Below are 26,410 nucleotides of genomic sequence, written 5' to 3' on the forward strand. Positions count from 1 at the left end.
GCACAACTTCCCAAATTAGCTCTATTTCTTAATGCTGCTTGCCAGGCTTCATCCTGAAGCAAACCTTGTGCCCCAGTAAATGTGTAACAACTCCTGATGAGGGAGATGAGAGTCGTGGGTCCCGGGAGGGTGGCCATCCGAGTGCCACACATGTTCCCAGCTCCCTTTCACACCTACGCTGGAACAGAGAGGATATGACAGACGGCGTCTGTGGAAGGCTGTTTCTCATCCTGCTCCTCCTCCCGTCCCCGCATTTTCCTTTCAAACATTTTCTTTACTGTCATCGAGTTCAGGGAAGACGTACCTGTAGCACAGCCCTAACACTGCCTGCTGAGTGGTACTCAGCCACCACGTTGGGAACACTTCAGAGCATAGCGCTCAGGGCCTGCTGGGGAAGTTCTCAGCTTCGGTTTTGAAACAATTATGAGATGCTGAAAGATGCTCAAAGCATTTCATCCTTACTTTTATAAAAGAACAAACACTCCAAAATAAACAAACACTAACTCATCCATGCCAAACTGCACTTTCCAGAGGAAGCATGTCAGCAGATTCAAATGAACAATGAGAGAATCCCATGATACCAAGATGATTCAAAACTGATGCTTCAGGTTGACATCCAGAGCTGAGAGAGCCACAGGTCACCATCTGGCCTGATTTGGGGCAGTCCTTCCCTTTTAGTTTATTTGTGTGGTAGCTGAAGAGGTGAGACTCTTTCTAGTCAACAGGCTGGCTTCTCCTGTTATAGAATAATTGAGCATCTAGGCCTGACTTAGTGGTTGGTGTGCTATATTAAGAATCATATCCTCTCCCTCAAAGTCTAGACAGTATATTTGTGGCTCTGGCTTATCTCAGGGGTTATGGATTCAGGGATCAGAGAGTTTTCAGTCTTTACATGGATGAGTTCACTGTGACTCTTAAAAAGTTCCCACTGAAATTAGCAGGCACAATTTGACAGACACTTGGAAAGGATTACCCCTAATTTGGTTGAGGTCAGGTTCGGAAGTAAATTGTTTTAAAAGCTTAGGCTTTAGGGCCCTGACTGTTTAGCTCAATGGTAGAGCATCGGCCTGGCGTGTGGAAGTCCCAGGTTCGATTCCCAGCCAGGGCACACAGGAGAAGCGCCCATCTGCTTCTCCACCCCTCCCCCTCTCCTTCCTCTTTGTCTCTCTATTCCCCTCCCGCAGCCAAGGCTCCATTGGAGCAAAGTTTGCCCGGGCGCTGAGGATGGCTCTGTGGCCTCTGCCTCAGGCACTAGAATGGCTCCGATTGCGGCAGAGCGATGCCCCAGATGGGCAGAGCATCGCCCCCTGGTGGGCATGCCGGGTGGATCCCGGTCAGGCGCATGTGGGAGTCTGTCTGACTGCCTCCCCATTTCCAACTTCAGAAAAATACAAAAGAAAAAAAAAGAGGGCTGTAAAATCTTAGGCTTTAGGAAGCACAAGTTGAAGATGAAAGTGGCACAAGTTAAAAAGAGGATATGAAAAATGTTATTTAAGCTTTGTCATGCCCTGGCCTATCTCTCTCCTCATTCAGAAGACCCGCATTGTTCACATGACAGCTGTCTGCAGTGCTCTGTTCTAGCACTCTACAGACAGGTCACCTCTGGCGAGATGGAAGCTGGGGAAAACGTGTTCTGGCAATTCTACTGGGTTCAAAGGATAAGTACTTATCCTCAGCTCGCCAAGGAGAAGAGGCATTCAGGCGCAGTCTGGAACAATCACTGTCACCTTTCCAACTTCTGTGTTGATGACATCAAATGATCGACAACAGAGAAATGATTAAAAATAAACAAGAAAGAGTTTTCCATGATTCACTAAAGTGGTAGGAGTATTCTGTTAGTCAGGAAAGCTTAGAACAATTCATCAGCTGCTACCTGAAATTTAGCATTTAACTTCATTAGGCCCAGTTAGGAATTAAGCAAAACAGAAGGTGTTTCAACACGACCAGCTACTCCAGATCCCAAATGCTTCCCTGTGAAATTTTTATTTAATCTTTTGTTTTGTCTTGCTTTTTGATCCCACAATAAGCCCCATTATTACCAGATTAAGTGTTCTGAAAAGTAAAATATAATGACATTGGCTAGCTGTCTGTCCCAAACCCCCTTAAAACACCAAAGAATAAAGTTGGCTATTCTAGTCACATTTCCCCCAGGAAAGAGGGCCCAGGCCAGATGCCCCTCTCACAGAGCCCCTATGGGACAGAAGCAGAACCTTTATGTCATAGGTTATGGCTGGATTTTTCCAACCACAAAACAGAAGATGAGAAGTAAGCACACTCCTGGAACATGGGGGAAAAACGAACTTCTGCCATCTCATGATTAACTTTCAACCTTTTTCATCTCGTGGCACACATTATGAATTACAAAAATTATCGGCACACTCTAACCCACCAAGTGTGCAATCTGTGGAGGGGTTGAATGGGTGAGGCCAGTCTGAGCCCACACTACAATCTTACTACAGAAGACTCTGTGGGAAGACCAGGCAGCTGCAAGAGGAGAAGCAGCTGAAAAGTGTGGACAAATCTTATGGAGCTTGGGGCTTATACGGTGCTACTGTCATCTCTAAGCAGGAGGAAGCTGATCCTTATACAAAGGTTGGCCCCTCCCACAGTACCCAGGCACAGAAAACACAGACACAAACAGCAAAAAGTATAGAAGCTGCACACAGGTAGCCTACAGCAAGTTACAAACAACAGCTGACGCCAACCCAAGAAGACCTAGGGCCAACACAACTGGTAGTGGGTGGCCAACAGCATCAGCCTTAGACTCAGCTACCTACACAATCAGCACACCCAAAGGTGGACTCTAGCAGGCACCAGATGTTGTGGAGAATAAATATGCTTAACAGGACAGACATTGCACAGTGTGCGTGATACATATGATCAAGGTTGACCCTTAACAGCCAGCCAGCCTGAAGGGATAACCATACCCACAAAAGAACAAACTGCATTTAATACTCACATTCAATAAGAGGAAAAATAGTACCCTCAAGAAGCATTCCAAGAACAAGGAAAATAGGTGGCCTGGTGGTCAGTACCACAAGCCCATCTTCTTCATAAAGCCATCACAAAAATTTCAAAGTCAGACAGCACCACCTAATGCACAAACAAAATGGGCAGGCGGAGAAATGCAACCCAAATAAATCAACAAGAGAAATCCCCAGAAAAAGAACTAAATGAGATGGAAGTAACCAAACTACAAGATGCAGAGTTTAAAATAATGATTTTTAGGATGCTCAAGGATCTTAGAGCAACAATGGATGGACATAATGAGCATGTAAAGAGATAGCAAGCCTCAAAAAGGATATTGAAATCATAAAAAAAAACAAAACCAGTCAGAAATGACAAATACAGCCCTGGCTGGTTGGCTCAGTGGTGGAGCGTCGGCCTGGTGTGCAGGAGTCCCAGGTTCAATTCCTGGCCAGGGCACACAGGATAGGTGCCCATCTGCTTCTCCACCCCTCCCCCTCTCCTTCCTCTCTGTCTCTCTCTTCCCCTCCTGTGGCTGAGGCTCCATTGGAGCAAAGTTGGCCTGAGCTCTGAGGATGGCTCTGTGGCCTCTGCCTCAGGAGCTAAAATGACTCTGGTTGCAACAGAGTGATGCCCCAGATGGGCAGAGCATCGCCCCCTGGTGGGGGTGCCGGGTGACAGGCACATGCGGGAGTCTGACTGCCTCCCTGTTTCCAACTTCAGAAAAATAAAAAATAAAAATAAATAAAAAAAACAGAAATGACAAATACAATATCAGAAATGAAGACTGAGCTAGAAGGAATCATTAGCAGGTTGGATGAAGCAGAGAATCGAATCAGTGATTTAGAGGACAAGATAAACAAAAACATGGAAGCAGAGCAGCAAAAAGAAAAGAGGCTCAAAAAATCTGAGGAAACTCTAAGAGAGCTCTGTGATAACATGAAGAGAAACAACATACACATCATAGGGGTTCCTGAAGGAGAAGAGACCCGAACAAGGATAGAGAACCTGTTTGAAGAAATTATAGCTGAAAACTTCCACAAATTGATGAAGAAAAAGGTCACACAAGTTCAAGAAGCACAGAGTGTCCCATTAAAGAGGAACCCAAGGAAGCGTACATCAAGATACATCATAATTAAAGTGCCAAAGTTAAGAGACAAAGAAAGAATATTAAAAGCTGCAAGAGAAAAGCAGTTAATTACCTACAGAGGAGCCCCCATTAGGATGACATCTGATTTCTCAACAGAAACACTTGAGGCCAGAAGGGATTGTCAGGAAATATTCAAAGTGATGCAAAACAAGAACCTACAACCAAGTCTTCTTTGTCCAGCAAGGCTATCATTTAAAATTAAAGGAGAAATAAAGCTTCCCAGACAAAAAAACAGCCTCAAGGAATTCATTACAACCAAACCAGTACTGCAAGAAATGTTAAGGGGCCTGCTGTAAAAAGAGCAAAGGGGAAAAAAATCTAGAAAAAGAGGATTGTAGATTTAAAGAGTAAAATGGCAATAAATAAGTATATGTCAATAATAACCTTAAGTGTAAATGGATTAAATGCTCCAATAAAAAGATATAGGGTAGTTGCATGGATAAGAAAACAGGACCTGTACATATGCTGTCTACAAGAGACCCACCTCAGAATAAAAGATACATATAGACTGAAAGTGAAGGGATGGAAAAAAGTATTTCATGCAAATGGAAATGAAAATAAAAAAAGCTGGGGTAGCAATGCTTATATCTGACAAAATAGACTTTAAAACAAAAGCTATAGTAAGGGATAAAAAAAGTCACTACATAATGATAAAGGGAGCAATCCAACAGAAAGATATAATCATTGTAAATATTTATGCACCTAATATAGGTGCACCTAAATATATAAAGCAGATTTTGATGGACATAAAGGACGAGATCAACAGCAATACTATAATAGTAGGGGATTTTAATACACCACTAACATCAATGGATAGATTCTCCAGACAGAAAATTTACAAAGAAACAGCCACCTAAATGACACACTAGATCAACTGGGTTTAATAGGTATCTTCAGAACCTTTCACTCCAAAGCAGCAAAATATACATTCTTTTCAAGTGCTCATGGTTCATTCTCTAGGATAGACCACATGTTAGGACACAAAACAAGTCTCAATGAATTTAAGAAGATTGAAATCATATCAAGCATCTTCTCTGATCACAATGACATAAAACTAGAAATCAACTACAATAGAAAAACTGAAAAACATTCAAACACTTGGAGGCTACATAGCATGTTATTAAATAACAAATGGGTTAACATCACAATCAAGGAAGAAATAAAATATTTCCTTGAAATAAGTGAAAATGAACATACAACAACTCAAAATTTATGGGACACAGTAAAAGCAGTTTTGAGAGGGAAGTTCATAGCATTACAGGCATACCTTAAGAAGCAAGAAAAAGCTCAAATAAACAACTTAACCCTCCAACTAACAGAACTAGAAAAAACAACAACAAATAAAGCCCAGAGGAAGTAGAACAAGGGTAGTCAACCTTTTTATACCTATCACCCAATTTTGTATCTCTGTTAGTAGTAAAATTCTCTAACTGCCCACTGGTTCCACAGTAATGGTGATTTATAAAGTAGGGAAGTAACTTTACTTTATAAAATTTATAAAGCAGAGTTACAGCAAGTTAAAGCATATAATAATAATTTACTTACCAAGTACTTTATGTTGGATTTTCACTAAGTTTGTCAGAATAAATCTTTATAAAACAACTTACTATAGTTAAACCTATCTTTTTATTTATACTTTGGTTGCTCTGCTACTGACCACCATGAAAGCTGGAACACCCACTAGTGGGTGGTAGGGACCAGGTTGACTACCACTGAAATAGAAGAAAGGAAATAATAAAGATCAGAGTGGAAATAAATAACATAGAGGTCAATAAAACAATACAAAAGATCAATGAAATCAACAGCTGGTTCTTTGAAAAGGTAAACAAGATTGACAAACCTTTAACCAGACTCATCAAGAAAAAAAGAGAGAGGACTCAACTAAATAAAATTAGAAATGAAAAAGGAGAAGTAACAACTGACACTGCAGAAATACAAAAGATTGTAAGAAAATACTATGAAGATCTGTATGCCAAAAAATTGGACAACCTAGGTGAAATGTACAAATTCCTAGAAACATACAATCTTTCAAGACTCAATCTAGAAGAATCAGAAAACCTAAACAGACTGATTACAACAAATGAAATGGAAACAGTCATCAAAAACTCCCAACAAACCAAAGTCCTGAGCCAGATGGCTTCACAGGTGAATTTTACCAAACATTCAAAGAACTAACACACTCTCACACTATTTCAAAAAATTCAAAAGGAAGGAAGACTTCCAAGCTCTTTTTATGAGGCAAGCATTATCCTCATTCCTTTTTTTTTTTTTTTTAATAAATTTTTATTAATGGTAATGGGATGACATTAATAAATCAGGGTACATATATTCAAAGAAACATGTCTAGGTTATTTTGTCATTAAATTATGTTGCATACCCCTCGCCCAAAGTCAGATTGTCCTCCGCCACCCTCTATCTAGTTCTCTGTGCCCCTCCCCCTCCCCCTAACTCTCTCCCTCCCTCCCTCCCATGTCCTCTCTCCCCCCACCCCTGGTAACCACCACACTCTTGTCCATGTCTCTTAGTCTCATTTTTATGTTCCACCAATGTATAGAATCATGTAGTTCTTGTTTTTTTCTGATTTACTTATTTCACTCCTTATAATGTTATCAAGATCCCACCATTTTGCTGTAAATGATCTGATGTCATCATTTCTTATGGCTGAGTAGTATTCCATAGTGTATATGTGCCACATCTTCTTTATCCAGTCTTCTATTGAAGGGCTTTTTGGTTGTTTCCATGTCTTGGCCACTGTGAACAGTGCTGCAATGAACATGGGGCTACATGTGTCTTCACGTATCAATGTTTCTGAGGTTTTGGGGTATATACCCAGTAGAGGGATTGCTGGGTCATAAGGTAGTTCTATTTTCAGTTTTTTGAGGAACCACCATACTTTCCTCCATAATGGTTGTACTACTTTACAGTCCCACCAACATTATCCTCATTCCAAAACCAGGTAAAGACACTACAAAGAAAGAAAACTATAAACCAATATCCCTGATGAACATAGATGCTAAAATTTTCAACAAAATATTAGCAAACCGGATCCAGCAATACATTAAAAGTCATACATCGTGATCAAGTGGGATTTATTCTGGGGAGGCAAGGCTGGTAAAATATTTGCAAATCTATCAATGTTATTCATCACATGAACAAAAGGAAGGAGAAAAACCACATGATAATTTCAATAGATGCAGAAAAAGCATTTGATAAAATCCAGCACCCATTCATGATCAAAACTCTCAGCAAAGTGGGAATACAGGGAACATACCTCAACATGATAAAGGCCATCTATGACAAACTGACAGCTGGCATCATACTCAATGGACAAAAATTAAAAGCAATCTACTTGAGATCAGGAACAAGGCAGAGGTGCCCCCTTTCACCACTCTTATTCAACATAATTCTGGAAGTCCTAGCCACAGCAATCAAACAAGAAGAAGAAATAAAAGGTATCCAAATTGGAAAAGAAGAAGTAAAACTATCATAATTTGCTGAAGACACGATACTGTACATAGAAAACCCTCAAGTCTCAGTCAAAAAACTACTAGACCTGATAAATGAATTTGGCAAGATGGCTGGATATAAAATTAATATTCAGAAATCAGAAGCATTTTTATACACCAACAATAAACTGTCTGAAAGAGAAATTAAGGAAACAATCCCCTTCACTATTGCAACAAAAAACAATAAAGTACCTAGGAGTACATTTAAGCAAGGAGGTAAAAGACTTATACTCAGAAAATTATGAGTATAAGACATTAAAAAAAGAAATCAAGAAAGATACAAACAAGTGAAAGCATATACCGTGCTCATGGTTAGGAAGAATAAACATCATTAAAATGTCTATATTACCCAAAGCAATCCATATATTCAGTGCAGTTCCTATTCAAATATCAATGGCATACTTCAAAGATATAGACCAAATATTCCAAATATGTAGTATATGCAACCAAAAAAGAACACAAATAGCCTCAGTAATCTTGAAAATGAAGAATAAAGTGGGATGTATCACACTTCCTGATATCAAGTTATACTACAAGGCCATAGTAATCAAAACAGCTTGGTACTGGCATAAGAACAGGCATACAGATCAGTGAAACAGAACAGAGAACCCAGAAATAAACCTACACCTTTATGGTCAATTGATATTTGACAAAGGAGGTAAGAGCATACAATGGAGTAAAGACAGTCTCTTCAACAAATGGTGCTGGGAAAATTGGACAGGTGCTTGCAAGAAAATGAAACTAGACCACCAACTTACACTATTCACAAAAATTAAAAAAATGAATAAAAGACTTAAATGTAAGTCTGAAACAATAAACATCTTGGAAGAAAACATAGGCAGTAAACTCTTGATATCTCTTGTAGCAATATCTTTGCTGATATATATTCACAGGCAAGTGAAATAAAAGACAGGATGAACAAATGGAACTATATCAAACTAAAAAGCTTTTGCACAGCAAGACACCATGAACAAAATTAAAAGACAACCCACACAATGGGAGAACATATTTGCCAATATGTCTGATAAGGGATTAATAACCAAAATTTATAAAAAACTTCTAAAACTCAACACCACGAAGGTAAACAATTCAATTTAAAAATGGGAAAAAGAACTGAAAAAACACTTCTCCAAAGAGGACATACAGATGGTTAATAGGCATATGAAAAAATGTTCAACGTCATTAATCATCAGAGAAATGCAAATTAAAACCACAATGAGATACCACCTCACACCTGTCAGAATGGCGCTCATTAACAAATCACCACAGAATAAGTGCTGGCGAAGATGTGGAGAAAAGGGAACCCTCCTGCACTGCTGGTGGGAATGCAGATTTGTGCAGCTATGGTAGAAAACAGTATGGAGTTTCCTCAAAAAATTAAAAATGGAACAACTGCCTTTGACCCAGCTATCCCACTTTTAGGAATATATCCTAAGAATACCAAACCACTGATTCAAAAGAAGATATTCATTCCCATATTTATGGCAGCATTGTTTGCAATAGCCAAGATCTGAAAACAGCCCAAGTGTCCGTCAGTGGACGAGTGGTTTTAAAAGCTGTGGTACATCTACACAATGGAATACTACATAGCTGTGAAAAAGAAGGAAATCTTACCTCTTGTGATGGCATGGATGGACCTGGAGATTATTATGCTAAGTGAAATAAGCCAGGCAAAAAAAGACAAATATCATATGATCTAACTTATATGTGGAATCTAATGAACAAAAGTGAACTGAGGAACGGAATAGAGGCAGAGGCAGGGTCACAGGAACTAGAGGGACAGCTGTCAGAGGGAAGGGGGATGAGGAAATGGGATCAGAGAAGGTAAAGGGATTAGTGAAATTATAGATACATAACACAGAGACACAGATAACAAGACAGCAAATCCCAAAGGGAAGGGGGTAGGGGTGGGCAATGGGGGACAAGGTGGTGGGGTGAGGGAATTATATTGAGTGGGACACTTGAATTCATGTTAACATAATAAATTAAAATTAATAAATTTTAAAAAATTATTGGCACACCAAAAGATATTTTTTGCCGATCTGACAAAAATAGGTATAATTTTGATTCATTCACACCAGATAGATAGCCATTGTTGGGTTGACTGTTGTCATTTTTTTAAAGTTAACCTTAAAAAAAGAAGATTTATTGATTTTAGAGACAGGAGAGACAGAAGCAGGGTGGGAGAGGAATAGGAAGCATCATCAACTGGTAGTTGCTTATCCTATGGGGCTTGACTGAGCAAGCCTGGGGTTTCGAACCAGCCACTTCAGCATTCTAGGTGGACACTTTATCCACTGCGCCACCTGTTGGCACTTTTTCATTTGACAATCTAAGGGAAAAGAGGTCAGTGACCCTGACTAAATAGTCAAATATTGCATGTGTTTAAAAATTCTTGCTGGCCCTGGCCGGTTGGCTCAGTGGTAGAGCATCGGCCTGGCATGTAGGAGTCCCAGGTTCGATTCCCGGCCAGGGCACACAGGAGAAGTGCCCATCTGCTTCTCCACCCCTCCCCCTCTCCTTCCTCTCTGTCTCTCTCTTCCCCTCCCGCAGCCAAGGCTCCATTGGAGCAAAGTTGGCCTGGGCGCTGAGAATGGCACTGTGGCCTCTGTCTCAGGTGCTAGAATGGCTCTGGTTGCAACAGAGCAACACCCCAGATAGGCAGAGCATTGCCCCCTGGTGGGTGTGCCGGGTGGATCCCAGTCGGGTGCATGTGGGAGTCTGTCTGACTGCCTCCCCGTTTCCAACTTCGGAAAAATACAAAAAATCAATTAATTAATAAAAATTCTTGCAGCACAGTGGTTGAAATCGCCAACTTAGAGCATCATGAAGTCATGGGCCTACCCACTTGAAGCTTGCATTCTAATATAAGGAGAAATCGTGATAGCACATGATGAATAAACAGACCAATCACTGGGAGGGCAGAAGGTAAGACAGTTAATACAATGAGCAGGTTATTAGTGAGATTAGCCAATTCTCCAGGTTAAAAGACAAAATGATTTTAGGAATGAAGTAACACAAAAATTCCTATCCAACTCTTTTCACTGTGTCATTAAGGAATTTGGAAACTCAGTTGATTTTGTCAATTTCAAAATCAGTAAAAGAAGGCAACTAACTTGATCTGTTCCTTGAAATCACCTGAAGAACAGAAATGGCAAGAGAACAACCCAGTAACTGTAAGACACATTTTGAACCTTTGCATAATGCTAGTCCAATTCAGTCACTCATTGCTATGGCTGGGAAAAGATCCAAGCAAAAATTTAAGTGACTGAAAAAAGGAGGCATAGGGTGATAGCCTCTAAAACCTACAACTTGTTCCTAAACTTGAAACCTACTCATAAACCTCCCTAAATCCATCTGGCACAAACACCACCACGTGTTTAAGCAGCCTACTCCCCCCAAACTTGAATCAGCCCACAGAAGAGACATGCCAACTTGAATGACTCTGCTCTGTGTCACTCTCTAGCTTGCCAAATTTAGGCAGAAACGCATCCATTCACCTCCCTAGAACTTTCTAGAATTTGTCTAGTGTCACAGGTTGTCCATATCCTGTCACTTGACCCGGTTTCAATAACCTTACAGTCCTTTCAACACACAGGAACGACCACACGCCAGCTTTAGCCCTGGGTTTGCTTTTCCTCTGCCACACGGTGCTGGCTGACTGGGGAGACCTCTCACTAAAAACGCAAACAGGAGGTTAGTGCACGTCAGTTGTTTGGGGTAGAGTTCTCTGGACAGTTTTCTTGAAAGAGCAAGTCTTCCATACTGATAGGAACTGGCAAAACCACCTCAACATATGCTCTGCCCAGATAACACAGGAGATTTGACCCAACTTCGCAAGCTAGAGAATTAAGCAGGAGTCAGAGGGACCTAAAGGAGGAATGTATTCCATTGCCTTTTGTAAACCAGGAGTAAAGGAAATTGTGAAGGTTATTGTTATTATTATTATTATTTTGAGAAAGAGATACAGACTGATAGATGGAAACAGACAGAAGAAAGGGAGAGAGATGAGAAGCATCAACTCATAGTTGCAGGACATCAGTTGTTCATTGATTGCTTCTACTATGTGCCTTGACCAGGGGGCTTCAGCTGAGTCAGTGACCCCTTACTCAAGCCAGCGACCTAGGGCTCAAGCCAGAGACCTCGGGCTCAAGCCAGTGACCTTAGGCTTCAAGCCAGCAACCTTAGGCTCAAGCTAGTGACCTGGGGCTTCATGCCAGCAAATTTGGGCTTCAAGCAAGTGACCATGGGGTCATGTCTATGATCCCACTCAAGCTAGTGACCCCATGTTCAAGTTAGTGAGCCTGTGCTCAAGCTGATGACCTCAGGGTTTCAAACCTGTGTCCTCAGTGTCCCAGGCTGACGCTTTATCCACTGTACCACCGCCTGGTCAGGCTGTGAAAGCTCTAATAGTCAAATTGCTTAGTCACCAGAAGTACCAGGACACCCTCCTTTCAGAGGCTGAGGCTTCAGTCTGGACACTTCCCTGCCATCAGGGAAGGCTCTGGTCATTTGCTCATTCTCATTTTTCACAGCCTGTGCTATGGCAATTGGAAATACTTTTTGGATAAGGCAGAAGTTACTTGAATAATATGCCATGATATTTTTCTTATTTTTGTTACTCTGTTGCCCAAAGAAAGAAGCCTCCTGCTCTTGTAGTTTGCAGAGTCCAAATTCTAGAGTAGAAAAGGCACTGGCTAATCCTGAGAACGAAGTGGTAAGAAGCAATGGTTTCCTTCAGGGTGCACACTAAGGACAGAATTTGGCACACACTTGTTTCTGTGGAGGCTGGAAGCAGAGGAAGGTGGGGGGAGGGGATATAGAACCAGCAACAGTGAGGTACTTGGTTACTGCCTCTTCTCTATCTGTCTTAATAACATTTCGTTAACAATTAGGTTATTACCAGTCCTGCTTAAATCTTGCAGAGAAAAAGAAAGGATGTTGAATACAGAGAAATAAAACGGATAAATACTAGTTTCTAAATTTTCTTGTTATAACTGAAGTTCATTCAGAATCTAGGGCTGTGATGGCGAACCTTTTTATAAAAACCGCCCACTTTTGCAGGGCTGGTCAACCTGGTACCTCCAGCCCACTAATGGGCGGTCCACCTTTCATGGTGGGCAGTAGTGGAGCAACCAAATGGCGCCATGATTGGCCCACCATGAAAGGTGAAACACCCACTAGTGGGTGGGAGGGATCGGGTTGACCAGCACTGCAAAAGTGGGCGTTTTTTATAAAAACGTTCGCCATCACGGATCTAGGGACTAGTCTTTGGTTTAAATCAGGGGTCAGCGACCTTTTTGGCTGAGAGAGCCATGAACGCCACATATTTTAAAATGTAATTTTGTGAGAGCCATACAATATGTTTAACACTAAATACAAGTAAATATGTGCATTTTATGTAAGACCAACACTTTTAAAGTACAATAAGTCTGAATTCTTTTTAATAACATTGTTATGCTGTTGCTAACCAGTGATGAATAATGTACTTCTTACCATTAATGCAAGGTCTGATGCTGCAAGGTTTTGCTGATGGCTTTGTAGTCTGGTTGATATGTGGTGAGGTTAAGCTTCATGCAGGCGTTGAGATTTCCATCCGTTAAATAGTGTGATCATAGGTTGGTCTTAATGTTCTTTAGATGTGAGAAAGACTGCTCACATGCATACGTAGAGCCAAACATTGTCAGTACAGCAATACTCACAAGCTGCAGTGTGCAGTATGTGATGGGAAGCATATTCCAAGTTTTGATAATCAGCTGGTCCGCGGGTTGAAGTTTTTTCATTTCTCCCCATTTGTGTTTGCTCACCAACTCTGCTTGCTGTCGTGCAAGTCTTTCCAAATCTTCGTTCAGTGACTTGAACTTACCCACATGGCTGAGGCCTTCAGGTCAGCAGCTTGTAGCTCAAAATCTCTGACAGAGACACCAGAAATGTAACTCAGGTCGGCACTGTCCACTGCACACTCGTGTGGATGGGATGGGTGATGAACTTAAAAAGATGAGTGCGCTCACGAAATTCTCCAAAGCGTACTTTGAATGACTGCAGGAGATTAAATGTGAAGCCCTCTAGCTGCTGGAGATAAAGATGTTGAGCAGGGTCACTTGCTGTGCATGCATCTTTAAACTCTCCCAATTTTTCAAAGTGTAGTAAACAACCTGTTTCAATGTCAGCAATAAAGTGTTCCAGCTTGTTTTCAAATGCCAACACTGCTTGTTGAAGGGATAAGACTGTATTTCCAACGCCTTGCATTTTCACATTTAGCTGGTTCAGATGTTCAGTCATGTCCACGAGATAGTAGAACTTCAGGAGCCACTCAGTGTTAGCTAACTCAGGATGCTCAACATTTTTCATTTCAAGAAAAGTCTGGATTTTGCTCAGACAAGCCGCAAAACGGCTGAGCACCTTCCCTCTTGACAACCAACACACATTGCTATGCAGAAGCAGACCAGGATAATTATTCCCAATTTCATCCAGCAGTGTTTTAAACTGGTGATCATTTAAAGCTCGGGCAACAATAAAGTTGACCACCTGAATGACCAGCGACATCACCTCACCAAGCTGCTCACCACACATCTGAGCACAAAGCGCCTCCTGATGTAGGATGCAGTAAAAACTTAGGATGGGTCTCTTTTCATGTTCACGAAGAAGTGCTATGAATCCTGTTTTTCCCCACCATGCACGGAGCACCATCAGTACACACCGAAATAAGTTTATCCATCAGTAGTTTTTCTTTAGCTAACTCAGTGAAAGACTTGAATAAATCCTCCCTTCTTGTTGTCTCTTTCATAGGCAAAACAGCAAGACTTTCCTCACATAGTGTGTCACTGACAGCATACCTTGCAATTACACCGAACTGGGATAAATGGCTTACATCTGTTGACTCATCCAAAGCGAGAGAAAAGAATGGTGCTGCATTTATGTCCTTCACTTGTGTTGCCTCAATTTGATTTGCCATCATGATGGTACAATCGTGAACAGTTCTTGCCGACAGAGGCATGTCTTTTATTCGTTTGATTATCTTGTCTTTATCCGAAAAGTCGTCAAAAAGTTCATTGGCAACATCAAGCATGAATGTTTGGCATACTCCCCATCTGTGAGTGGCTTTCTATTTCTCACAATTGCTAAAACACCAGCAAAGCTAGCCGAATTCCAGTCACCTTGTTGGGTCCAAACACGGAGTTGCTGCTGACTAGCTTGCACTCTGCACAGTAGCTCTTGACATGCTTTCTTCCTGCTGTCCCCCGCTGGATATTTTGATGCAAATGTAGTATGGCATGTGTCAAAGTGCTGCTTTATATTTGACCGTTTCATCGATGCAATTTTATCACTGCATATTACACACACTGCAGAACCTGATCTCTCCACAAAGGCGAATTCCTCTGTCCATTCCTGCTGAAAAGTACGATACTACTCATCTTTTTTTCTTTTAGCCATCTTCTTCGTCAAAAGGATTTCTGCAGTTAGCTAGCTGACTACTTGATTAAAAGGAGTGAAGTTAGTTTACTTCCTGACCTCACAACGACCTGTGTACATTACGCATTATCCAATAAAAATTTGGTGTTGTCCCAGAGGACGGCTGTGATTGGCTCCAGCCACCCGCAACCATGAACATGAGTGATAGGAAATGAATGGATTGTAATACATGAGAATATTTTATATTTTTAACGTTTTTTTTTATTAAAGATTTGTCTGTGAGCCAGATGCAGCCATCAAAAGAGCCACACCTGGCTTGTGAGCCATAGGTTCCTGACCCCCGGTTTAAATTGAAAGTGGGAAAACTGTGGCACAGTAAGGTGGCAGACAGCTGGAAAAAGAGGAGAGAAAGCAAAGAAACCAGTTATGTTTACCTGATAGTGATCACTTTTGTAAGGAAGAGAGTCCATAAAAATGTAGCAAGGAGGCCGGTCCCTGGGGTTCCCAGGAATGAGGAAACTGCAGTTTGCATGCCAACTCTACCTTTAACGTCTGGGTCACTTGGGGTAAGGAAGCTGCTTTGTCTTCCTTAGAGACCGGGGGGAGGAAGGCATCTGACTCAGTAAAATGCTTTGAGCGCCCAAGAAACAAATCAGAGACAAAAAAAAAACAACTTAAAAATAACTACAACATAAAATAAAAACACTACATAATACAGAATTGAAGAGAAAACAAATGAGTCATGAACAAGCAGGAACACCAGTTCCTCAGGTGACCAACAGCTGCCCAGAGCTTCCTCCACCCGGAACTCCACTGTGAGCCGTCACCTAGAATGAGCCCACAGAATGGCCCGCTGGGGCAAGAGAACTGGCTTCAGCTCTCATCCATAACTGCTGCCATGTCCCAAATTACTTCTCGGGAACAGATGCTGAGGGAGATTAGAAGTGAGAGACAGTCAGAAGAGACTTTTTGGTCTAGCTTGACAGAAAGGGACTTAAACCAATATAACAACAGACAGGCTAATGTACTTCTGACAATAATAACAAAGATGCATAGACCTATAAAAAGTCATTTAATGTATATTCCAGGATGGCCAATACAAGCTGGTTAGGTAATTAGCCCTTGAGTTCTTTTTACAGCTATACAAAAATGTTTTGCCTTGTGAAAAAAAACCTAGTCTAACAAAAACATATCCACCAATGGCTTGTATTTTTCTTTTTTCCATTTTCAGGTTTGCAAGATAATTAAAAATATATACATGTGTATGTATTTCTGAGCATCTCACTGTCCATCAGCTAATCAATTTTGGCAACACACTGCACAGAGGTATACCACCATTGGTTTCAGACATTAAGTTAGCTTTAAGCTTATTGGCTATGCCAACAACTGGAGGCAGCTTGGAACCCAGTCCCTGGAAAGCATTCACAGGATTTACTACCCGTTTTCCTGACCCCTTCTCAATAGTGAGAGGTCGGGGGACAGACTTGCTAATCCAAGGGTGTCTTAAAGCTTGAGCTGGCGTCAGGCGGGCAGAGGGGTCCCAATGAAGACACCTTTTCAAAAACTCTATAAACAAGTAGTCATCACACCCTTTCAGTGCTGTCACCCAGTCTTTGCTGCCTGGGGGACCCCGCTTTTTACCCCTACATGAGCGACCCCCCACAAGCACAACCCTCCCATCTGCCTGAGTGGTCACAGAGCAGTAGCGAGGCAGGCCCTTGGAGTTAATGAAGTACTTGGCACGCTTGGACTGCTCCAGAAGTTTGGGTGGCGGCATCCCTAGGAGCTCCATAATACAGGCCAACTGGTCTCCTTCATCCTCCCCAGGGAAGAGAGGCTGTCCTGTTAAAAGTTCGGCAAGGATGCAACCAAAACTCCATATGTCGATAGGCGTGCTGTAGCGGCCTCCTAAGATGACCTCCGGAGCTCTGTAGAACCGAGACTGGATATAAGTGTACAACTTCTGGTACTCGAAACAGCTGGACCCAAAGTCAATGACCTTAGTCGCACTGCGCCCATGGTGCTTCAGGAGAATATTTTCTGGCTTCAGGTCACAGTGGATGATCTTATTTTTGTGGAGAGCATCCAAGGATTGCAAAATGGATTGAGCAAATTTTCGTACTAACTGGACGCTAAAACCCTGAAACTTGTTTTTTTTAATTAGCTCATAAAGGTCTATGCTCAGCAATTCAAAGGTCATGCAAACATGGTTCCGGAATGTGAAACTTTCCAGCATGTGGATAACATTCATGCTACCAGTTTTATCCTGCTTCCTCAGGTGCTCCAAAATCCGGATCTCCTCAGCGGCTTGACGGTGGAAACGCTTTTCGTTGCGCACCATCTTCAGGGCCACGTACTGTCGGAGTTTGTGATCATAGACCCGGGCGACCTGCCCAAAACTTCCCTTGCCAATAATTTTAAGCACCTCATATCGATAAGCTAGATGGTCTCGAGGTACATGAATATAAGCCCCTTCTGCATCATCATACCCCCCATTATTGGGACCACCAAGAACTCCGTGTCTTTTTTTGGCATTTGGACCCACAAAGTAGATTTCTGGGTAACTGGCGATTTCCAGCTTCTCATAAGCAGTGAGTTGGTGTTTGTACTGCTTTAGTGCTTGCTCTGGAGTCAGAGGCACAGCTTTGGACACTTTGGGTGAACCGCTGGATTTTACCGTAGGCAAACTATCTGAGCTTTTACCCTGAGAAACAGTAGGAGAGTATTTTTCAGAGTCACTGACGCCATCTGATTGAAAAGTATCAGATCTTCTATTGCCAAATTCTTGAAACAGCTGTTCTACCTTCATTTCGCCTCCATTCAGAAAGCCCTTAGTATGATCTCTTGTTAACTGCTCAGTGGTGATCTATGGAAAAGAAAAATGAATATACCATTAAAATCACAAAAACCAATGGAAGGATGAAAGAATCCTCACCCCCTCCCAATACAACAAAACATATCCAGTTGTTAAAATGACATAAAAGTGAGATATAAAAAGCAGGTGTCTAGAAACTTTGTTATATTAAACCTCAGACTCCCTGAGTATTCTAGACATCCTTACCCTTGCTTTGTTCACAAGATTGTCCTTTCACCATACCTTAACCAGCCTAGGGTCCTTGTAATAGGTATGTCTTTTTACTGAGAATGTTTTCTCCCCAGTCACTCAAATCGTACACTCTTTCAAAGCCCAATTCAAGTCCTCTCTCTTCCACTTAGAACTACTTTAAGTCCATACTAATTAACCTCACATCTTCACTAGAGTTTCAAGTCTACCACAAAATCTGGCACTTGATTGTCAGTGTGTGTGTGTCTGTGTGTGCGCACGCGCATATGTATCTACATATATACATACTGTTTTATATTTTTTACTAATGACTTCAAGTATATTTCCAAATCTTGAGGCATTATAAGCATGATCAAAACAATGTTTATATGATGGTGAAGTGTTCTGTACATAACAAAGTATGTATTATTAAAAAACAGAGGCAGGATTTGAACCCTGGTCTTCTGTCAGTCCAGGGCCCTTTGAATTAAAATAACTTGGCACCAGGTTCCCCTGCTGCCTGTACTACTGGCTCTCCAGAGGGGCTGAATGCTGACCATCACCTGGAACCAACTCAGGCCGTATCATCTACTCTTAGGTCCCTAAATAAGTTACCGCAGCTTTCTAGCTCAGTTCATTGAATCAAGTTCTAAGGCAAAAAAAGAAGTCTTGAGATCATCTAAAATTCTTTATGTATCTGAATGAGAATGAGAATCTAATGCCCTGGCACTTCTAGTAAAAATTCTCTTATAAAGGGTCTCTCTCCCTCTCCCGTACACATACACCTACTCTTTCTTAGCATGAGCCTCGGTGATAAAGACTACTATTACTTGCCCTGGCCGGGCAGCTCAGTTGGTTCAAGTGTCGTCCCGAGACGCCAAGGTTGCAGGTTCCATCCCCAGTGAGGGTACATAGAAGAATCAACCAATCAATGCACAAGTAAGTGGAACAAATCAATGTTTCTCTCTCTCTCCCTCTAAAATCAATAAATTAAAGAACAAAAAGACATATTACTACTCTTTTTACTTGATTTTGCTTAACCTTTGCAAAAAACAGTAACCTACAGAAGAAACTTGCCTCTGAAATGAATCAAGATTTTCTGAAATGAGATGGAGGAAGAGAAAATAAAAAAGCCAAACACTAAAACAACAAACACAAATAAATGAAGAAAAACTTTAGAAGGTGATAAGGGGAAAGAAAAAAACAAGAAAAATAAATATTAGCCCTGGCTGGTTGGCTCAGTTGGTTGAGCATCGCCCTGAAACGCCAAGATTGTGGGTTGACCCCTGGTCAGGGCACACATGGGAAGTGACCAATGAACGCACAAGTGGAGCAACAAATGAATGCTCCTCTCTCTCGCTAAATATACATATCATATATAAAATAATAATCAATCACTAGGTAGAAATTAAAAAAAAAGTTTTTTAAGAAAAAAATGTTAAATCTGCCATTAAAAAAATAATTCTGGGACATTTCAAAGAACATCTGTTTCTCTGAATAAACCCTAAAGAACTGTACTCGGATCTGTTTGACAATTTCTGACAGCCTCTATGATCAGGGGTAGATAATTCCAGGGCAGCTCTGAACTATAGTTATACTCTCTAAAGAATATGATAAAAGTTTAAAAGTAATGATCCAAAGTGGTCAAGCCTTTAAAGACAGAATTTTAATATAACCTAAATAAACAACACCTGGCCTATTACCTGAACTACGTAACAATATAAAATATGAAAATATAAAGAAAAACAATAAAAATGATGAAAATATTTAAGTGTTGACCTACTCTTTTAAAGACAGCTCTTAATCTTAAGTTATAAAAGCAAAACATTGGGCCCTGGCCGGTTGGCTCAGTGGTAGAGCGTCGGCCTGGCGTGCAGAAGTCCCGGGTTCGATTCCCGGGTTCGATTCCCGGCCAGGGCACACAGGAGAAGCGCCCATCTGCTTCTCCACCCCTCCCCCTCTCCTTCCTCTCTGTCTCTCTCTTCCCCTCCCGCAGCGAGGCTCCATTGGAGCAAGGATGGCCCGGGCGCTGGGGATGGCTCCTTGGCCTCTGCCCCAGGCGCTAGAGTGGCTCTAGTCGCGACAGAGCGACGCCCCGGAGGGGCAGAGCATCGCCCCCTGGTGGGCAGAGCGTCGCCCCCTGGTGGGCGTGCCGGGTGGATCCCGGTTGGGCGCATGCGGGAGTCTGTCTGACTGTCTATCCCCGTTTCCAGCTTCGGAAAAATACCAAAAAAAAACCCCCACAAAAGCAAAACATTGGTTCTTGCCTCCTCCTTTTAGGTCATTTAATCAAATTAAACATTTATAGAGTACTACAGACGAGATCGGGCGCGTCCAGGGTGGTATGGCCGTAGACTATAGAGTGCTACAGCTAAGAAGCAGCCAGGACAACAATAGCCACACTTTGGCGTTTAGTTTTAAAGTAAGGAGGTGAGATATGGACTAGGAAAGATCTGTCTGATACTAAAATTAATAGCTATCACTAAAAATATAAAAGGCCTTCTAATATAACCTAAATAACTTTAAAAAATATTTATTTTATAAAATATAATGCAAGATTTTTTGCATCAATGATTAAATCTAGTAACTATTCCTGTTTTTAAGGATGAAAAAATATGAAGGTCTTATCCATCCATCCAACATTCACATGAACACTTATTGCTCACTATTACAAATACTAAAAAATGAAAAACAAAAACATAGGTGTTCTCAAGGAACTACAATCTATTAGGAGACACTTTGGCTACACTAGGGAATGATAATTGTTTGGTTTTAGGTAGATACATATAACAAAATGAATATTTGCATGCACCTCAGCCAGTTTTCTTTAACATTTTTACTCCCTAACTTAAACGCATATGAATATTTACTGCTAGTCTTGGGGACACATCACGCAGCAAGGTGAAGTCAGAAGGCCTGGGTTCAGGTCCTGACTATACTGCTTAACAGCTGTAAGTCCCTGGAAAGGTTTCTTAAGCTTTAGCCCAATTTCTTAGCCTCAGTTTATCTGTAGAATGTGGACAGGATGTTGTACGAATAAATTAATAATAATATATGAAAGACCCTCACAAACTATAAAACATTTTAAGAATACTGGTAATAATAATTCCTAATATATCAAGGAATATATATATTTAAACTCTTATACACCCTCCCTTTCCCCTTTCAGATTATCTCCTCTCTCTGTGATGCCTTCTTCCATATTCCCAGTCTCCCTCCACTAGACATCTGGCACTAAATGTGCCTTCTGCTCCGTCAAGGCGCCCACAATAGTCTTTCCCTGGGGATGCACAGAAACACCTCGCCCACTTTCTCCCCCACATAAAACTTAATTTCAACTTGCTATATGTCACCTCTCCAGAGATATTTAAACTTGAACGGAAGGGGAACACCCTAACTCAAAGGCATTACTCTGTAGGAACTGCAGTCACCAATGACAAGTTGATAGAAAAGGTATTTGCGGTCCAGGGTCCATCCCTGGGTATTTCACCTACTCTGCCTACATTAAGACTACACTAGCTCTGGAGGTCTTCATTTCTGTTTGTGATCAACAGAGGATCTCAGTTACAGGACATTAATAAGAACAGATACAGCACAGAAACTTAATTTTCACAGAACTCTTACAGTAAGATTAAAAATGTCACTTTGATTTCCTGACTCACGCTTTTTCCAAAAAGCAAACCTAAATCTCTCTCCCTGAAAATTAAGTCTTATTTTGCCCTCTGGAACTACACAGAAGTATCCAAATTTCACATCAAAGCCCTCAGATAGCTAAAAGGAGCTGACCTGCCCCTAGCAGTTTTTAGGGTCACCATCCCTATTACATTCTCTCCCTCTCACGGCTTGTGTCAGGCTCCTCATTATCCTATTCACGCTCTCAATCAGGCTGTACTTTAGGTCTCCCTCAAAATGTAGCTCCCAGAACAGAACATGATACTTCAGGTATAGTTCATTATGGATTATCAGGGTTCCAATCTCCAGTCCATCTGAAGAATTCCAGGAAGGAATTTTTCCACACAGGAAGGGGTTCTCTCCTTAGAGTTCTTTCCTTTCCTGTAATACTGGCCTGAATCAATTATGTATCAAGTCTGCTGTGCTATAAATAAAATCTTCCTTCCATTGTTCTAGGAGAAGCTACAGTTTTCACACATGCTAGAGTGTAATAGTTTTAAAACACTGTATATTTCTAGTCTGGATTTATTATCACAATAACCAAGCAATGTACATGATCAACTATACCAAATAACTATGTAATTACTATATATCCAGAGAGACAGATAATGCCAGCTTAATAATGTTTTATTTAAGAATGCTTTACACACACTGTTAATTTGGAAGTCTCTTGACATTTCAAATAGAATCTTCAACTGTATTAATCAAGTCTTAAAGATCTTATTAAGAAGTTAAAATCTTTTTCATCTAGACATAAGACACTACCCTCTCCCCAGTTCTTGACCCCAAATCTCTGCAACATAAAGCTTAACCCAATAAAAGCCTATGAGCCGATGCGTTGTGTTAAAATGAGAATGTAAGTATATCTTGAATAAACAATGACACTAAAAGACTTTGTGTAAAAAGGTGTCAGGATAGATTCATGGGATCATGAACTGTAAGTGTAACCAAGAGGTCAAAAAGCATTTTTCAACAAAGTGTGCAAAGACACCATTGGGCTAGAATCTAAAATCCTGTTTCCCAAAAACCATTACTTTGAATACCATACAGTAAGAAATTTATTTTGATCCTGAAACATACAATTTGACCTCCTGGAAGGTGATGAGCATTAGCCAACTCTGAATTAAAGTTAAAAGGAACTTTAAGACACATGTTAATGCACCAGCCTCTTACAGAGGTGCTAACTGGCAGCAAGTAACCAAGAAATCTGATGGGCAACACTAGGAATATGTGGTTCTGGGGTTCTCAAAGGTTTTCACGTGTTAAAGAAATACATTTACAGAGAATGGAAAGGGACCTTGCTTCACTCCAGAGAGGAGATTAAAAACAAGGTGACCAACCTTCCAAATATATTTAGCCCACACTTTGTAATATTAGTCTTGTAAGTAGTGAAAAGACTGATTTGCAAAAGCTGACAAAAAAGTTGGGAAGGACTAAGAAAAATACAAGTCATTTTTTTTTCACTCAGAAACAATTTTAGGTCTTCAACACGGAAATATGAAGGTGAAATATTATGTTAGTCTATTCATAATTTGTTCATTAGATGCTACACATTTCAAAGTCACAGGATACCTTCTCTTTGTCATGGAACTTGTCCAAACCCTGCTCTCCTTGCTACGCTGAGGGAATATGAATTAGTTTTTTTATTATCTTAAGTAAAACAGTGTCCAAAGCTAAATTTCTGCAGTCTCTAAAATGATTAAGTGCCTCATAAACCAAACTGTGCTGTCACGTATTATTTATCATCTGCAAAATAGGTGTCTTCAAACTGATGGTTGCCAGAGGGGTGAAAAAGGAGAAGGAACTTAAGAAGCATAAACTTCTCGTTATAAAATAAGTCACCGGATGTAAAGTATAGCATAGGAAATGCAGTCAATAACATCATAACAACTACATACGGTGCCAGGTTGGTACTAGACATGTCACTTTGATCCCTGTGTAAGGTGTATAAATGTAGAATCACTCTGCTATATACTTGAAACTAATATTATATGTCAACTATCATTAAAAATAAAATTTAAAAAGAAGAAATTAAACTAAAAAATGGTTCTCTTTAGCATACTAACAAGCTAGACCTACCTTTCTATATTGTAGGAGAAAAACCTGCAGATCTATGAACTCAGGGATATTTTCTATTCCTTGTTTTTGTTAAATGGAGCTTTTGTACACTGTATATATCATCCTACAACAAAATATAACCTAGATAAAAGTAGCATATTAATTTTTTCCTAATATCATCTAATTTATTCCAGTGATTGAAAGGAACAGGCGGTCTCCAAATCAAAATCAATATGAAAAGCTAAACTCAGACCACAGAAATTAACATGCCAAAGTCAAGAGAAAACCAAAAGGAAACAAAGGCTCCGGGCTGTCAAAGAGATGTAACTGTACCTTGGGCATTAAGCAGCACTTCCTCCTTTTCAGACAATTACAGCACAAAGAATCACTTCATATACTTACATTTAGTCTTCTAGGTAGAGTTGGTTCAGAAGGATTGCAGAGAACATTCGAACAGGGTGGACATTTGGTTTCATCTACCATCATGAAGGTATCATAGACACCATCTCCCAATCTAGTTGAAAGGATTACAGATAAAATCTGTTAGTAACTGATGTACATAAATTTTTATTTCCAAAACATCCTGTATCTTAACTGCTTCATACCTGCTACAAAGAAGAATGAATACAAATAAATGTCTATACTCTATTTTGGCATTGAATACAAACAAGTGGGGTGTTTGGTAGAGGAAGAAAGGAAACCCAAGTTTTTCCTTTTTTTAAGAGAAAGTAGAGGATATCTAGGTTTGTCTCTTGAAATAGTTCAAAGAAGTCTTACTTTCTAAATGTTGTTAAAAACAAGGGCTAGCAAAAGGGATCTCATTTCATTTACTACTTGAAAATGAAGGCTAGTTTGAATCTGAAGCCCCAAAATTAATCAAAACAAGGGGAAAAAGAAAGAGAGACGGGTCACTGTATTTTTCAGATTTGGATTCTAATCTGAGCTCTACCATGAGCTGCACTGCGTCCCTCCTGAGCCTGTGTTTCACATGCTATAATTGGAAGAATAATTCCAGTCTACACACTCTGTTCTCGCAGGCAAGAAATAAAAGGCCTTCTTAGGTCTGTCTTCTTTTTTTATTTTCTTACCTATTTAACATCTACATAATTTGCAGAAAAACTACAGCTAATATTAAAGGATCCTTCTAAATTACACAATGTTCTAAATTTCACTTCTTTTTATCCACTCCATTTTCTGGTGGATGGTGGAAGCTAAATGCTAAATGATTTAAGATCATTTCTCTCTTCTTTAACACTGCCTCCACCCCAGTAAGGAAACACAAAAGACGAAGAATATTTATTTAATCCACAAGATGGCCCTGAATAATGTATTTCATCTACCACCAAGAACATGGATTTCCCAATTAAACACATTAGCACTTCATTCTATCATTTCTACATGATATACAATTATGATGACTGGGTTGCAGGGAAAGATTTTGTTTAAATCTTTTAAAATATGCTGCAATACTTCAGTTGCCTTTAAAAACTGTTTTGTAAATAGTTCGAGTTTTCTAAATTGATGTGTTATAAGAATACAAACCGTAAAAAAAAAAAAAAGACAAATATTTTTGAAATGTTCTTTTTGAAACATGCTCACATTCTGGGTGAAATGAAAACTGCTTCAATGACAATAACTAAAATTCTGGGTGTGACTGACTCTGTCAAAAGTAGGAATAAAACACACAAAACAGGCCAGAGGTCCACATTTAAAGAGAAAAAGATAAAGAAGATCTACAGATTTCTTATAAATCATCAGAGGAAATTATCCAAGGAAGTCTCCATGCAAACGAAGCGAGGATGGAGCTCTTCTCTCCACTTATGAGTAAAATACAAAGCACGGTGGAGAATCTGTCAAAATAGAATCCACTGAAAGCACTATCAGCAGAGCCCCTCACCTGCATATCCAAAGCCAAATCGCACCCCTCACCGCAAAGCCCCAAGAGTTCAACCCTTGGTTATCAGCTCTGAGCAACAGGGCTTCTCTGAAAGAGACTGCTCCCTGTCTCCCTCAGTCTGCTAAAAAGTCCCAGCTCCTCAGAGTTCCTTATCATATACACCCCGATCTAGGGCTTGAGAGATCATCCCAAGGGTGAGAATTCCTCTTCCCCTGTATCCGCCCCCCCCCCGCCCCAGCTCCCTCCCCGGCTCGGGGTGGGGGGCTGATGGAAGAGGAAGGGGTTGGGCCGGTTCCCGGGACGGGGCCAGACCCCTTCCTCCGTCTCTCCAGCTGGGGTTCAGGCCTTCCCCGCCCCCCGACCTCGCCTGCCAGCGCCAGCCGCTCAATCGGGCGCCTCCAGCCCGTTACCCGGCGGCGCCGTTACCTTCGCTGCTGGGGCGGGAGTCCGGCTCCGGACGGCCCCGCATCCTTCCGTCCCGGCCCGCGAGCCGTGCCTCCCATCTGCTAGCTCGGGATCCCCAGGGGGAGGGGCGGCAGTTGGAGGGTCCGGCGGGCAGCGTCCACCTGCGCCCGGGCGGCTGCCTCCTGGGCCACTACGCTCCCCGGGGACCCTCGTACAGACACTGCAGCTCCGCGCGCCTTCGCTCACGACTGGCCCCGGCGGTAGCGAACAGGAAAGGCAGTGGCAGGCGGGGGAGCAGG

General features: G+C 41.1%; 1 protein-coding gene across 1 annotated transcript; it reads right to left on the bottom strand.

Annotated features, from left to right (window-relative positions):
- Nucleotides 1-12,911: 12,911 nt before the first annotated feature.
- Nucleotides 12,912-26,374, bottom strand: DYRK3 (dual specificity tyrosine phosphorylation regulated kinase 3). The gene is made up of 3 exons (XM_066261508.1): nucleotides 26,133-26,374; nucleotides 24,212-24,323; nucleotides 12,912-17,902 (listed from the first exon to the last, which is right to left on the bottom strand). Exons 1-3 carry the CDS (start codon nucleotides 26,207-26,209, stop codon nucleotides 16,328-16,330), a joined length of 1,764 nt encoding a protein of 587 aa, XP_066117605.1. The 5' UTR covers nucleotides 26,210-26,374; the 3' UTR covers nucleotides 12,912-16,327.
- Between the last annotated feature and the right edge of the window lie 36 nt (nucleotides 26,375-26,410).

This window comes from Saccopteryx bilineata, chromosome 2 (assembly GCF_036850765.1).
Source record: "Saccopteryx bilineata isolate mSacBil1 chromosome 2, mSacBil1_pri_phased_curated, whole genome shotgun sequence".
Taxonomy (NCBI): domain Eukaryota; kingdom Metazoa; phylum Chordata; class Mammalia; order Chiroptera; family Emballonuridae; genus Saccopteryx; species Saccopteryx bilineata.

Bases quoted from the DNA above. Each gene is read 5' to 3' on its own strand.
- DYRK3 (XM_066261508.1), bottom strand. From the start codon at position 26,209: ATGGGAGGCACGGCTCGCGGGCCGGGACGGAAGGATGCGGGGCCGTCC. The intron at 24,324-26,132 runs GTAACGGCGCCG...CCTTTCAACTAG, and splicing joins CTCCCGCCCCAGCAGCGAAG to ATTGGGAGATGGTGTCTATG. The intron at 17,903-24,211 runs GTAAGTATATGA...TCTTTTCCATAG, and splicing joins CTCTACCTAGAAGACTAAAT to ATCACCACTGAGCAGTTAAC.